General features: G+C 46.6%; 1 protein-coding gene across 4 annotated transcripts in view; it reads left to right on the top strand.

Annotated features, from left to right (window-relative positions):
- sez6b (seizure related 6 homolog b) overlaps window positions 1-15,338 on the top strand; it is a 1,259,716-nt gene that overhangs the window by 1,134,774 nt on the left and 109,604 nt on the right. For all 4 annotated transcript variants that reach the window (XM_072469583.1, XM_072469584.1, XM_072469582.1 and 1 more), the window contains exon 10: window positions 4,006-4,202. In XM_072469583.1, the coding sequence (XP_072325684.1) occupies window positions 4,006-4,202 (197 nt within the window). The remainder of the gene's footprint in view (window positions 1-4,005; window positions 4,203-15,338) is intronic.

The raw sequence follows: 15,338 nt of genomic DNA, 5'->3' as shown, positions 1-15,338 counted from the left end.
TCCTCAGATGACAATTAATGAGTAAGCAGCATCTTAGAGATTAGCTCCAGCTATGTATGACTTGCTCTTACTTAACCTTTGTACTTGTATGTAAATAATTGTGTTTTCAACAAAAGGCCATCATCTCCTGCACAGTGTCCTCTAGAGTAAGAAGATAACAAATCCTGAGTTAAAACCATAACAAACCATCACTTCCAACTTTCCCCACAAGTTACTTATCACCCTAAATTGGACATACATGGCTGTTCCTTCATGGTCATAATCCTGGGAGTACCTTCACCACAGATGGTTCAAGCAGAAGACCCAGCTTCACCTTTGCAAAGGCAACTAGCGATGAGCAATAAATGCTGGCCTAACATCTATAATAATAATAATCTTTATTATTGTCACAAGTAGGCTTACATTAACACTGCAATAAAGTTACTGTGAAAATCCCCTCGTCGTCACACATACGGCACATGTTCGGGTACACAGAGGGAGAATTCAGAATGTCCAATTCACCTAATAAGCACGTCTTTCAGGACTTATGGGAAGAAACCAGAGCCCCCGGAGGAAACCCACGCCATCTATATCTCAAGCGAATGTTTGTGAATTCAATCCATACTATTTAGCATTGTTCCGTGAATTATTTTCTGTGTTCCCACTACCTCCCACAAATTGTCCTGACTTGGTGTCTAGACAAGGTTAAGAGAGTTTCTAATAAGCTGAGAATAATTGTGCCATTTAATTCACCTACAGATCTTTGCATGTAACTATCTCACACATCCTGCAAACATCATACACACTCTCAGACCATGAGACACACCTTGCACCATTATAAATGCTTCACAAATTTGTTGATTAAATCACTTCAGATGCTGTCAAGGAGATGTGAAAAACTGGTTTCAGGCACTGGCTCCAATCAGTTAATACTTATGTCAGAGGGTTGCTGTGGAAACATGGTATGTTTTACCACAGATTCTACATTCTAATCTGCTCTCAGCCAATTGGCAGTGTTTTCTAAAAGTGGAAGGATGAGTTGGTGGTTGATCAGAAAAGCATTGACAATTGAGTTATGAAAGCCTTTAATTGTTCTATTTCATCACTGAACACAAATATGCTTTGTTTCTTTAATACTGCTGTGAGGGTAAACTCAAATGTTCATGATTGGTTCGGGTTTAGAGACTGCTTTTGTGTTCAATGTTCCTCCTTCTCCTCCTCCTCCTCTTTCAGGTGCCCTAACCTGACAGGGCATTGACAACCATGGACTTCCATTGGATTGGTTCATGATGATGCTCGGCAAAGTGCTGCAGTGGTTTTCCATTGCCTTCCGCAGTATTGCTGACCAGGAAAATCTCCCATTCCTACCATCTGCCATCAAGCACCTTAGAAGGATTTACAAGCTGACAATCAGCTGATGACCAACTTCTAAGGGCATCAAGTCCTGAAGTAGGACTTGAACACCAAGCTTCTGGCCCGAGGTAGGGATGTTACCACTGCACCTCAAGACCTCTATGTTCAATGTTGCCTTATGCCAAAGGCGCTGAAACCTGTATGCAGTATTCCAGGTGAAGCCTCACCAACACCCCGCACAATTGCAACAAAACCTCCCTATTTTTAAACTCCAACCCCTTTGCAATAAAGGCCAAAATGCCATTTGCCTTCTTAACTACTTGTTAGACCTGCCTGCTAGCTTTTTGATATTCATGCATAAGATCATAAGACATAGGAGCAGAATAAGGCCACTTGGCCCATCGAGTCTGCTCCGCCATTCAATCATGGCTGATATTTTCTCATCCCCATTCTCCTGCCTTCTCCCCATAACCCCTGATTCCCTTATTAATCAAGAACCTATCTATCTCTGTCTCAAAGACACTCAGTGAATTGGCCTCCACAGCCTTCTGCAGCAAAGAGTTCCACAGATTCACCACCCTCTAGCTGAAGAAATTCCTCCTCATCACTGTTTTAAAGGATCGTCCCTTTAATCTGAGATGGTGTCCTCTGGTTCTAGTTTTTCCTACAAGTGGAAACATCCACTCCACGTCCACTCTATCCAGGCCTCGCAGTATCTTGTACGTTTCAATAAGATCCCCTCTCATCCTTCTAAACACCAACGAGTACAGACCCAGAGTCCTCAAACGTTCCTCATACGACAAGTTCTTCATTCCAGGGATCATTCTTGTGAACCTCCTCTGGACCTTTTCCAAAGCCAGCACATTTTTCCTTAGATATGGGGCCCAAAACTTCTCACAATACTCCAAATGGGGTCTGACCAGAGCCTTATACAGCTTCAGAAGTACATCCCTGATCTTGTATTCTAGCCCTCTTGACATGAATGCTGACATTGCATTTGCCTTCTTAACTGCCAACTGAACCTGCACATTAACATTAAGAGAATCATTAACCTTAAGAAAATGCAGCGGAACACCTAGATCACTCTGCACTTCACTCACCTTCAGTCTCTCTCCATTTAGATAATAAGCTGCCTTTTGATTCCTCCTACCAAAATGCATGGCCTCGCCCAGTCACCCAATCTATCTATACCCCGGCGCAGAATCACAATACCCTCATCACAACATGCCCTACCACCTATTTTCATATCATCAGCAAATTTGGAAGCCTCACATTCTTCCTCCAGGTCATTAATGTAAATAGTGAACAATTGCGGGCCAAGAACTGATCCCTGTGGTACTCCACTAGTTACATCTTTGCACTCTGAAAATGACCCATTTATTCCAACTCTCTGTTTTCTATGTGATACCCAGGGCTGGATTCTCCGCACCTCGACACCGAAATCGCATTCGGCGACGGGGCGGAGAATCCGTTTTCCCGCACGAAATTAGGAATGGCATTGGTTCCGCGATTCTCTGCCCCCCTGAAAAGTGGCGTACTCAGAGAGTACGCCGTGCCAAGTATCCACCGCCTCAGGCCATTGCCTGAGGCCCGCCCCAGTATTCTCTGTCTCCGACCGGCCAAATTATCGACGGCGTATTTATAATGTGGTCCTGCCGTTCGGAAAACTCACAAGACTCAGTCCACAGATGCCACAGTCGGGGGCGGGCCTATCAGAGAGCGGGGGGACCTCATTTGGGACCAGGGGTTATGTGTGCAGGTGGTCTGGCTCGGGCAAGCCGCTGATCGGGGGACTATTTCAGCGCTCCAGGTCCACTTGCTGAGTCTGCCATGGAGCGTGATGGTGCGGCCTCTGACCCGGAGGTGCGGGGGGGCGTATCAGCAGCTGGAGCAACGAGCTCCATGACAGTTGCCTGCTAGCCGCCTGCATGGCTGTGAATCTGTGGCCTTTTGAAAAGACCACAGTTTTCACGACGGCGTGGGGATGTAGTCCCAAAAACGGAAAATCCAGCCCCCAGTTTACAATCCATGCCAACACACTTCCTCCAATTCCAATGACTTTTACTTCATGCACCAGCCTCTTATGCAGCACCTTATCAAATGTCTTTTGGAAATCTAAATATATTACATCTACAGGTTCCCCTCTATCTACCCACTGTTACATCCTCAAATGATTTGAGCAAATTTGTCAAACATGATTACCAAGAAAGGAAAAGATAGCAAGTAAATCCTCAGGAGCGAAGAATCATATTGGATATATTATAGGAGAATTTAATATCCATTCAGCGTAATGGTGAATATTTTCGGTTGCGTTAAAAGTTCTATTCTGTAGCTTAAAGCATAAGTTGCCGACAGAGATGGTGTTTAGTCAGTAGAGCCTTTCATCTTTTGTTCCAATAATTGGCTCAAAACATGGAATCTTGTTGTGTCTGGATGGTGACATCCTTCAGCTATTAACTGGAATTTCTGATTTCTTCTTAAAAGTCAACAGCCTCCATGGTGATCGTAACACCCTTAAAGCAACAGTAATAATCTCTTAGATCTTCAACACACGCCTTCATTATTGCCTTAATACCATGTGTTTGTTGTGATCACACCTAGCCTGAATTTCCATTCACTTGTCTGAGAAAGTCTTGACCTCACATGTGACTGATAACTGTGTCCCTTTTATAGGTTAAACATGGGAAGGAATGATGTTCTCGCTTTTTATGACGGGGATGATCTAACAGCAAGAATATTGGGCCAGTATTCAGGGACCCATCGTCCGTTCAAACTGTATACAACCATGGCAGATGTCACCATCCAGTTCCAATCTGATCCAGCAAGCAACGTGTTTGGATATCAACAGGGATTTGTCATTCATTTCTATGGTGAGCGAACAGATTTTGTTTGTCCAGTTAAACTGAACAACTTTGTACTTTGACTTAAAACATGCAGATCCTACATATAAACTGCGCCCAGGATAGTCACATCTTTGTTTGTGGAATGTACCTCACACACATGGTTAAGAAAATTCATTATGCAAGTTTCAATTGGTGTATGAGTCAGTCCTTCTCCTCAGACCTGTAAATAAATGAAATGAAATGAAATGAAAATCGCTTATTGTCACAAGTAGGCTTCAAATGAAGTTACTGTGAAAAGCCCGGAGTCGCCACATTCCGGCGCCTGTTCGGGGAGGCTGGTACGGGAATTGAACCGTGCTGCTGGCCTGCCTTGGTCTGCTTTAAAAGCCAGCGATTTAGCCCTGTGCTATACCAGCCCATAATTAGGCGGTGGTAAGTATTTGCCACAATAATTACTATTATTGTAGCGCTCATAGTTTGAGAGCCAATGTCGTTCATCTCTATCATGCTGCTACACATTTTGTTCATGAACATTAAACCCCACTTGCAAAAGATTAGAAATAAGCAGAACAATAGCTGAGCAATTGTAATGAAGTCAGGAGAGTTGGATAGTCTATGCAATGAATGTCCCAGTGGACATCCATCATCAGTCACAGTCCTTCTTGTAAGTTGTTGGCAAGAGATGAATTCTTGCAGAAAGTCAGCTCCCTCAACACAAAGCGAGTGAAATTCCCTGATTAAGAGACGCTTGCGGTCAAGTGTTAGTCTGCACCAAATTTCTTGTCCATTTTCCAAGATTCTGGCATCATGCTTCCACTGGGTACCTTCCTCACCTCGTTGCTGTGTCCTCTATAATTCTCACACCAACGCAGGAGTTATTCATTCCTCTAGTTTTGCCCCGTCTTCAGTGTTCAGGTGGTTTTTTCTCATATCATTGGTGGAAAGTTTCCATAACCTTTAAAGGTCATTCTAACAATTTATTACTGTGCCACTAATTGCCTTTGTTGTTTCATTAAGCATAGCCAATTTAAGAATTGTTCTAGCAAACAGATTTGACACATAATTATAAAAATCTCGGCTGAGTGTGCCAATCAAAATAATTAAAATTGCAGAAACCGTGATCTAAAGAGGCCTTCTTTAACATTCTGAATGATTGATGGTGCTGTTTTAGAACTGAAAAGTAGCTTTGATTCCATCTTTCAGGATAGTTTTGGCTGAAATTGTCCGAGCAAAATTAATCAGAAGTCTCAGGATTTCGGAGTCATTAGCAACAATGCATTGTATCCTCGCGGATGCCTATGTGATCGAAATAATGTGGGGCATTAAACAGACATCAAAGCTAGTTGTGTTCCCTGTATTCACCCACCAAGCTGAGCCTCCTACATTAGTTGCTCCAGCATCACCAATTAATCTTTACTCTCATCAAAAACAGTTGCAAATTTAGCTGTTAATATTTCAAATTGCATTCTGCTTTCAGGCAAAACATTAAGCTTTGCTGGCCTCTTGGTTGAGGATATTGTTGGTTCAATAGTCCATGCCCATGTGCATCAAGACCTTGGCAATGTTTGGGCCTGGACTGATAAGTGGCAAATGACCTTCATGTCACAGAAATGTCAGACAATGGGCACATTTAACGGAAATAAAACAGAGTCCCTTGTCAAGCGCATTTAGCCGGGTGTTTCCTGACACCGGCAGAGCCGAGAACGATCACGCTATTAATCGGGACTCTGCTTAATTTCTGGGCCTCAGTGAGGAACACACCGCTGAGGCTGCATTTAGTCCCATTTCCTGCACTAACAAGCTCTGCCACCGCGGCCTCCAGGCCTACCACAATGCCCCAACTCACCAATAATTGGGTTACCAAGCCCCCACACCCCACCTCATAAGGGCCTGATCCCAGCACGATGCCACCTGAGCACCTTGGCACGGCCAGTTTGGCATCCTCGCAGTGCCTCTGGCAGCCTTGCAGTGCCACTTGGGCACCTTGGCAGTGCCAGTGTATCACCCAGGAGGCACTGCCAGGTTGGCAGTGCTGCAATGTCCAGGTCCAACAATATTCAGGAAGCTTTAGGGAGGGGGGGGGTGCTGACAGCATTCCAGCTTTCATTTAAGCTGTCCACCTCCCCTCCCAAACCCCCACCACAGGTGACATACGAAGATAGCCACAGGCTGCCCATGGTGGGGCTAGCCCTCCACTGCAGAGATTTGACAACGGTAACATTTTCTTCAGAGGGTGCCTTCCTTTTGAGATGACTTCTCTCTCAAACATCGGCCGCTCTCGTGTCTGACAGAGGGGCTGCCGATCTGTGAGTGCTGAAGGGCCTTCTATTGAGCCTCAGGAGCACGCCTGCCATCCTTAATTGCGCAGGGATCGTACTTTCTGAGCACCAGGTGGCTAACTCATGAAAGAAAAATAGGGTCCTGCTCCGACAGGATGCAGGAATAGGACTCAGAACTGTACTCTTACATCGGGGTTCTGACCCCAGGACTAAAATCCAGTTGCCATTTTTTCTTTACCCTTTATTTGCCACACATTCTAACTACATCTTATGTATAATGTGAATATTTACAACGTGTAAATTATTTCACTACCTGGTCGGCAGTGATAGAAAAGAATGCAATGGAACTTCAAACGACCTCCTTAACTGCAATTTTGGATTGTGCACAAGAACCTGTGTGTTTCACAGAAATTGCCAGCAATTGTCAGTGAGATGCCTTCATCGATTCCATAAGAAAATATTATTGTTACTGGAAAAAACAGATATTGCTGAAAAAACTCAGCAGCTCTGGCAGCATCTGTGGGGAGAGAAAATAGAGTTAACGTTTTGAGTCCATTTGGTTCTTCATCAGAACTGAGAGGGAAAATTTGTCAGATGTTATTCTGTAGCTGGAAGAGACTGCACCAGAAGTGTAGCAATCGTAAGAGCAAGAGATGGATGACCAGGTGCCGGCGGGGCGGGGGGGGGGGGGGGGGGGGGGTATTTTTGCATTGAGACAAAAATGTACGGGATATAAAAAATGGGTTAAGACGGAGGAGAAAGATCACAGTCGAAAGTGGTTGAACTCAGTGCTGAGATCTGAGGGCAGTAACCTGTTCATTGGCGCAAATTAGCCCTTTTTTAATCATGGCGGTTTGTCAGAACGGTGGAGGAATGAAGGCATAATTAGAGTGCGACACGTCTTTTAGAACCTGCAGATTGGTTAACTGCCAAAAATGATTTTTCTTTATATATACCTGACTCACGGGCACATGTTTAAAATGGGCAGGCTTTCTATTCAATTTAAAATTGCCAGCTCTGCTGTGATCAGTGGTGCGCGAGCTGCTGCTGGGATTGATGGGCGTGCATGCACGCTGCCTTAAGAAAAGATGCCAGAATTTGCATTTATATCACACCTGTCATGTCTGTGGAAGTCCCAGAGCACTTCACAGTCATTGAAGTACCATTGAACTGCCGTCACTGTTGCAGTGGAGGCACACAGCAATTCATCTCCGTACAAACAACGGTGAGATAAATGACCAAATAATCTGGGTTTGAGTTGTTGGTAAGGGATGAAATGTTGACCTGGGTCCAAGGAAATCTCCCCTGCTTTTCTTCAGTGCCCTACTATCTTTTATCTCAGATTGAGCCTTGGTTTACGAGCTTAGCCTTAAGACCATAAGATATAGGAGCAGAATTAGGCCATTCAGCCCATCGCGTCTGCTCCGCCATTCCATCATGGCTGATATGTTTCTCATCTCTCTTCTGCCTTCTTCCAATAACCCCTGATCCCCTTATTAATCAAAGAGTTCCACAGATTCACCACCCTCTGGCTGAAGAAATTCCTCCTCATCTCTGATTTCAATGATCGTCCCTTCAGTCTTGGGCTGTGCCCTCGGATTCTAGTTTTTTCTGCTAGTGGAAACATCCTATCCACGTTGACTCTATCTAGACCTCTCAGTATCCTGGATTCAATAGCATTTTCCCCTCATCCTTCTAAACTCCAACAACGAGTATGGACCTGGAGTCCTCAACCACTCCTCATATGATAAGCTCTTCATTCCAGGGATCATTCTTGTGAACCTCCTCTGGACCCTTTCCAAGGCCAGCACATCCTTTCTTAGAAATGGGGCCCAAAACTGCTCACAATACTCCTTATAGGTCTTATACAGCCTCAGAAGTACATCCCTGCTCTTGTATTCTAGCCCTCTCGACATGAATGCTAACATTGCATTTGTCTTCCTAACTGCCAACTGAACTTGCACGTTAACCTTAGAATCTTGAACTAGGACTCATAAATCCCTTTGTGCTTCTGATTTCTAAAGCCTTTTCCCCTGTAGAAAATAGTCTGTGCCTCCATTCTTCCTACCAAAGTGCATAACCTCACACTTTTCCACATTGTATTCCATCTGCCACTTCTTTGCCCACTCTCCTAGCCTGTCCAAATCCTTCTGCAGTCCCCTGCTTCCTCAATACTATCTGCCTCTCTGCATATCTTTGTATAATCTGCAAACTTAGCAACAGCGCCCTCAGTTCCTTCTTCCAGATCGTTAATGTATATTGTGAAAAGTTGCGGTCCCAGCACCGACCCCTGAGGCACACCACTAGTCACCACTGCCATCCTGAAAAAGACCCCTTTATCCCCACTCTCTGCCTTCTGCCAGGCAGCCAATCCTCTATCCATGCCAGTATCTTACTCTTAACACCATGTGCTCTTAACTTATTTAACAGCCACCTCTATGGCACCTTGTCAAGAGCCTTTTGGAAATCTAAATAGATCACATCCACTGGTTCTCCTTTGCCTGAGTTCCTTGTTACTTCCTCAAAGAATTCTAACAGATTTGTTAGACATGACCTCCCCTTGAGGAAGCCGTGCTGACTCAGTCCTATTTTATCATGCACTTTCAAGTACTCCTCAATCTCATCTTTAATAATGGATTCTAAAATCTTACCAATGACCGGAGTCAGGTTAACCAGCCTATAATTTCCTGTCTTCTACCTCTCTCTTAATCAGGGGTGTTACATTAGCCATTTTCCAGTCTTCTGGGGCCTTCCCTGCCTCCAGTGATTCCTGAAAGATCATCACCAAGGCCTCCACAATCTCCTCAGCTATCTCCTGGGCTGTAGTCCATCCGGTCCAGGTGATGTATCCACCTTCAGACCTTTCAGTTTCTCCTTCTCTTTAATAATGGCCACTACATTCACTTCTACCCCTGAATCTCCTGAAGTTCTGATATCCTACTAGTGCCTTCCACTGTGAAGACTGATGCAAAGTTACTATTCCTCTGCCATTTCTTTGCTTCCGATTACTACTTCTCCAGCCTCATTTTCCAGTGGTCCAATGTCTATTCCTGCCTCTCTCTCCCTACTGATGTGCCAGCTGGATATGCGGCTCCTCTGAAGATAGTACATTTATGCGGCCGGTTCAGCTCACTTGGCTAGACAACTGGTTCATGATGCAGAGCAAGGCCAGCAGCGCGGGGTCAATTCCCGTACCGACTGACGTTATTCATGAAGGCCTGCTTCTCACCCTTGCCCCTCACCTGAGGTCTGGTGATCCTCAGATTAAATCTCCACCAGTCAGCTCTCTCCCTCAAAGGCGAAAGTAGCCTATGGTCATCTGCGACTATGGCGACTTTTATCCTTTTTAGTACATTGAGTATGCGAGAAGATATTTGCACCCATTCCCAAACGAAATCATGCTCCTCCCCAAACTAGACTTCATATTAAGTAGCAGGAAAACAAAGCAAGACGGAATAACACTGCCATTGAAGTACTTTTGAACTGTAATCATTGTTGGGCTTTTATTGCTAAAATCTGGTCACATTGCAAGTCTGCAATTAAAATCGTCAGTTTGTCATGGCTGTAGAGGAATTATGGCATAATCTTTCAATTACAAACCTGCTGGTTTTGTCTCAAGGTGACTTTAAAATGAGGAACATTCCATACATGGAAAATATTAGGTTGCTTCTATCTATCAAAATTCAATATCTCAAATTAAGGTATTTGAGGTTGAAAATAAAATATTATTTCAGTCAAATCCCAATAGAAAGGGTAAACACACTCTGTGCTGTGAAGCTGTGTCAGTGACAGGAATGGATTTTATTGTTCATCTCTGGAAATCCCACTGACAAAGGAACAATGCATAATTCAAGTGTTTTGCAACGTAACAAAATCAAAATGTGAAGACCGTAATGTTCTCTCTAATCTTCCTCAATCTTTAAGAGATTTACAGCTCTGTGGCTGTTTAACAAAGCAGCATTAAGTATTAATTCTAAATGTAAATAGAATATATTGGATTGGTTAATTTAGCAGTTAAAACAAATTCTCCCATGAAGGACAGCCCAAATATAACACAGGGGCGTGATCTAACCAAATTGCAACAGAGTCCTGTAACCAGCGTGTTTAGACGGGTGTTTCCCGGCGCTCACAGTGGGAAACGCCCCCGCTGAGGCCGCACAGAGTCCCATTTCCTGCACTGAAGAGCTTCACTCACCAGAACTCCTCAGTGGCATCCCGATGTCTCGACCACCCCCGGACAGGACCCCAGAAAGCCCCAACTCACCAATAAGGGGTTCCTCACACGGGCAGGGCACCTCCAGGCCCGATCCCCAACGTGGAAAAAAATGCCAGCCTGTCAGGCTGGGATTACCCCTGCCATCTGGCAGTGTCACCTGGGCACCTTGGCAGTGCCAGGCAGGCACTTGGGTGGCAATGCCAGGGTGCTGGGCTGGCACTGCCAAGGTGCTCAGGTGGCACCAGCATTGCCAGGATACCACCCTGCCCAGAGGGCAACCACTTGGGAGCCTCCGACCCCTAGGAGATCCCCCCCCCCCAAGTGCCATTCCGCCTGTTCCCCGTTTATGGAGACCAGCAGACCTGAATAGCGATCGCCTGGGGTCTCCAAGACGAAGAGGTTAGAACCCAGTGCATCGGCAGATCAGATAAGCCTATATTAGGGTGAGACTAGCTGCCTCTCTCTCTCTCTCAGATAATGATCCCACGAGGGGTGGCGAGCCAGGTAGATCCCGGAAGAGGGATCTCCCAGTCTTTCCCAGCTGTGCTGCGCTGCCGTTTGGGCGCAGCATGGTCGGTAGATCACACCACAGTCTCTATTTACTGCAGAATCTCCTGAAAACCTATGATGCGTGTATATGATATGAGCCAGCACTGTAACAGTGCGCGTACAAGAAAGAAATACAGACTTTTAACGTTGACTGCTTTCAAGCTTTGAATGTTAACTCACAATGCTAAATTAAAATGCTTCAAAGTCAGAATTGGACTTTGCGTGTTCTGTCTTGATTGTTTATGATATCAGTTTGCCAATTGCCACCATTGACATCTGTTTTGGTGGCGTCGGCTTGACATTTGGAATAATACATAGCTGGCTTGTAATGCAGAACAAGGCAGCAGCGCAGGTTCAATTCCCGTACCGGCCTCCCCGAACAGGCACCGGAATGTGACGACTAGCGGCTTTTCACAGTAACTTCATTAAAGCCTGCTTGTGACAATAAGCGATTATTATTATTACATGGTTTCAAAAATTTCCTTCTCACATTCCTGTCTTCTATTACTGATACTTGGTTAGGGTAGTGTAGCAGAATGCAATCTACCTTGAAAAGGTTCCTTGGGCAAATGATCATCTGGTACAGGTGGAAGTGGGATTCCCAATATCAGACACCAGGAGCAGTCAAATTATATCCCACAGTGACACAGGGGCATTAGGAATAAAGAAAGGCTTTCATTTATAATGTGCTTTTCACAACACCCCAATGCATTTTACAGCCATTGAAGTTCTTTTGAAATATTGTAATGTAGGAAACATGCAGGGTAACCTCACAGACAATAATGTGGTCAGGACCAGATCAATCTGTTTTAGCGATATTATTTGATCTGAGGGATAAATATTGGCTTGGACTCTAGGAAGAACTTTAATGTTCTTCATCCAAATGAGGTCTCTTACATCCACCTGAGAGGGGCGACAGGACCTCAGTTTAATGCCTGATCCAAATGATGGCACTTCTAGACAGTGCAGCACCCTTTCAGGGTTTCATGAGTATCAGGCGATATGTCTTGATCAAACCTTTGCCGTGGAACTTAAACCCTCAACCTTCTGACTCTGAGACGGGAATCCGTCCAACGGAGCTTGTGCTCCCATGCATGAGTTAGGCATTACTTGCAAATTGTCTTTCGTGCCATCTTTGTCCATCCCACTTCTCTGCTGTGTTCAAATTGATTATTTCAATGAACACTTTGCATTAGCTGTCAACTGACTTTAGAAAATGATCAGCACTAGTTTCATGCCACCTGCAATGCATATCAGCACAAGCATAGAGAGCTGGGGCGCGATTCTCTGACCGGGTCGGAGAATCGCCGGGGGCTGCTGTGAATCCCGCCCCCGCCGTGTCCCGAATTGTCCGCCACCAGAGATTCGGCGGGGGCGGGAATCGCGCCACACCGGTCGGCGGGGGCAGGAATCGTGCGTCGGTGGGCCCACCCCCGGCGATTCTCCGGCCCGCAATGGGCCGAAGTCCCGCCGCTGTCAACCCTCTCCCGCCGGCGTGGATTAAACCACCTTTTGAACGGCGGGACAAGGGTCCTGGGGGGGGGGGGGGGGCACGGGCGATCTGGCCCTGGGGGTGCCCCCACGGTGGCCTGGCTCGTGATCGGGGACCACCGATCCACAGGCGGGCCTGTGCCGTGGGGGCACTCTTTTTCTTCCGCCTTCGCCATGGTCTTCACTATGGCGGAGGCGGAAGAGACCCCCCCCCTGCGCATGCGCGGGGATGAAGTCAGCAGCCGCTGACGCTCCCGCGCATGCGTCACCTGGCGAAGACCTTTCGCCACCGGCTGGCGTGGCGCCAAAGGCCTTTCCCGCCAGCCGGCGGAGCGGAAACCACTCCGGCGCGGGCCTAGCCCCTCAAGGTGAGGGCTTGGCCCCTAAAGGTGCGGAGACTTCCGCACCTTTGGGGCGGCCCGACGCCGGAGTGGTTCCCGCCACTCCATCACGCCGGGACCCCCGCTCCGCCGGGTAGGGGAGAATCCCGCCCCTGGTGTCCCAACGCTTTTCCAAGTAGGTTGCTGGCGCTAGTTGGACATTGGTAATGAAAATTCATCAAAGTTTCCTACATATTCACAATCTGAGACAGTTGATATTTTGTTTCTTTGTGACTACGGGCGTGATTCATCTTATTGGGAACAAAGTCCCACAGCGAGCACGTTTAGCCACATGTTGCCCGGCGCTCACAGTGTTAAGAAACACATGGCTATACAATGCGACTCAGGTTTTATAAGGCGCCTCAGCAGGGAACACGTGGCCAAGGCTGCACATATCCCCGTTTTGTACAGTGGGGAGCTCCGCTCGCCGGAACCCCCCAGTGTAGCGAGAGATCAGGACGGCATTTTTTAATGGTGTCCCGATCTCCGATGCCCCCAAAGCGACCCCCAACTACCCCGCCAGCCAAAGTGCACTATGGGAGGGTCCCCACGCAGCCACCCAGGGAACCCCCAGCCCAATCACGCATACACGCAAAAAATGCCAGCTTGGCAGTGCCAACCCGGCAGTGCCCATGCCATCTGGCAGTCACATGGGCACTGCCAAGCTGGCACCTAGGTTGCACTGCCAGGGCACCAGGCTGACACTTCCAGGGTGCCAGGTGGCGTCAGCAGAATCAGGGCACCACCCTGCCCAAAGGGCGTGCAGCCGTGGATCTTACAGAATACGAGCTTGCCCGATAACGGGCCGGGGCCCCTTAACAATACTTGTCTTTGTATAAGTAGAGTCGGCCAGTAAGTCACCGACTAGAGAAGACCCAGTAAGGAACGACTGGAGCTGTAAATAATAGTTATTGTCAAATAAAGTAAGTTTTTGTTTCGACCTATTCGATGTGGACTCATCGTTACCCCTTACAAAACATGTACCCCAATCCCTTTGCAGTGAAGGCCAACATGCTATTTGCCTTCCTAATTTCTTACTGCACCTGCATGCCAACTTTCTATGTTCCTTGCACCAGAACACCCAAGTCTCTTTGACTATCAACACTTACAAGTTTCTCACCTTTTCAAAAATATTTTGCTTCTTTATTCTTACAGCCAAAGTGAATAACTTCTTATTCTCCTGTATTATACTCCATCTGCCATCTCGTCCATTCACGAACAGGCACAATAAATTGTCACTTATACTTTGCTAGCCTTATCAGTGGCACTGCCAGGGGCAATGCCCAGCCATCGCCTATATTAAGTCACCGGCGGGTTGGGGAAGATCTCAAACTGAGATCTCGCCAGCGGAAATCCCATTTTTGGCCACTGACAAGATTTGGCGGCCATTAGCTAACAGGGCTGCTAGATTGCACCCACAGACCCATAATTGTCTTTAAAGGGGGAATTTGCATAAATACTTGAAGGAGATTAAATTGCAAAAGCAGAAGAATGGGACTGACTGGATTGTTCTTTGACGGTGCTGATGTAGACGTGATGGGCTGAATGGCCTCCTTCTGTGCTTTACTATTTTCTGATATTCAGGAAAGATTTTGTTCCTTTTCCCATTCCCAGTGGTAACTCTCTTCTCCTAAAACCCCACCAAGTTTCCTCTTATTTCTTAAGTTGACCCGCTTCTGGTCATGGCACAGTCTGCTGACTCCGAAACCTTTGTCTAAGTTAAAATGCCTCGGATAGTCTCATTTAAACTGGTGTTGGTGGAATGTTTGCGCATCCAAACCGTGAAACACGGGTCCAACGTCGAGCTGCCAAAACCGCCAGTGGTGGCAGCCAGGATACTCAGTTTTTAAAAAGCCGGCCTTCATGATACACACCTTATTCAATCTGGCTGGAGCTGAAATCGGGAATACAAATAGGCTAAGTGCCTACTGTGTGAGAATTGCTCTTGGGATACAGGTGATGCAGACATCCCACCAAAATCTAAATTGTAGCTCACAAAGGCATGCCTGTCGTTCTTTCATTTTTAAGGTTCCTGCTTTGTTCGGGAGACTGTATTTCCCTAATGCTCAAAGGGCCCACAAAACAACACAGGGGCTGGATTCTCTGCCGTCGGGATTCTCCCTTTTTCCGGCAGCCAGGGGGTTTCCCGACGGCCTTGGGCTGCCCCACAATGGGAAACCCAATTGATCAGCCAGCGAAACGGAGCATCCCGCCGGCGGGGTGAAACAGAAATCTGGCGTGGTGGGAC

The sequence above is a fragment of the Scyliorhinus torazame genome, chromosome 12 (genome assembly GCF_047496885.1).
Source record: "Scyliorhinus torazame isolate Kashiwa2021f chromosome 12, sScyTor2.1, whole genome shotgun sequence".
Lineage (NCBI taxonomy): Eukaryota > Metazoa > Chordata > Chondrichthyes > Carcharhiniformes > Scyliorhinidae > Scyliorhinus > Scyliorhinus torazame.
The sequence above is the reverse complement of the archived record's forward strand: the minus strand, read 5'-3'. Positions and strand labels throughout refer to the sequence as shown.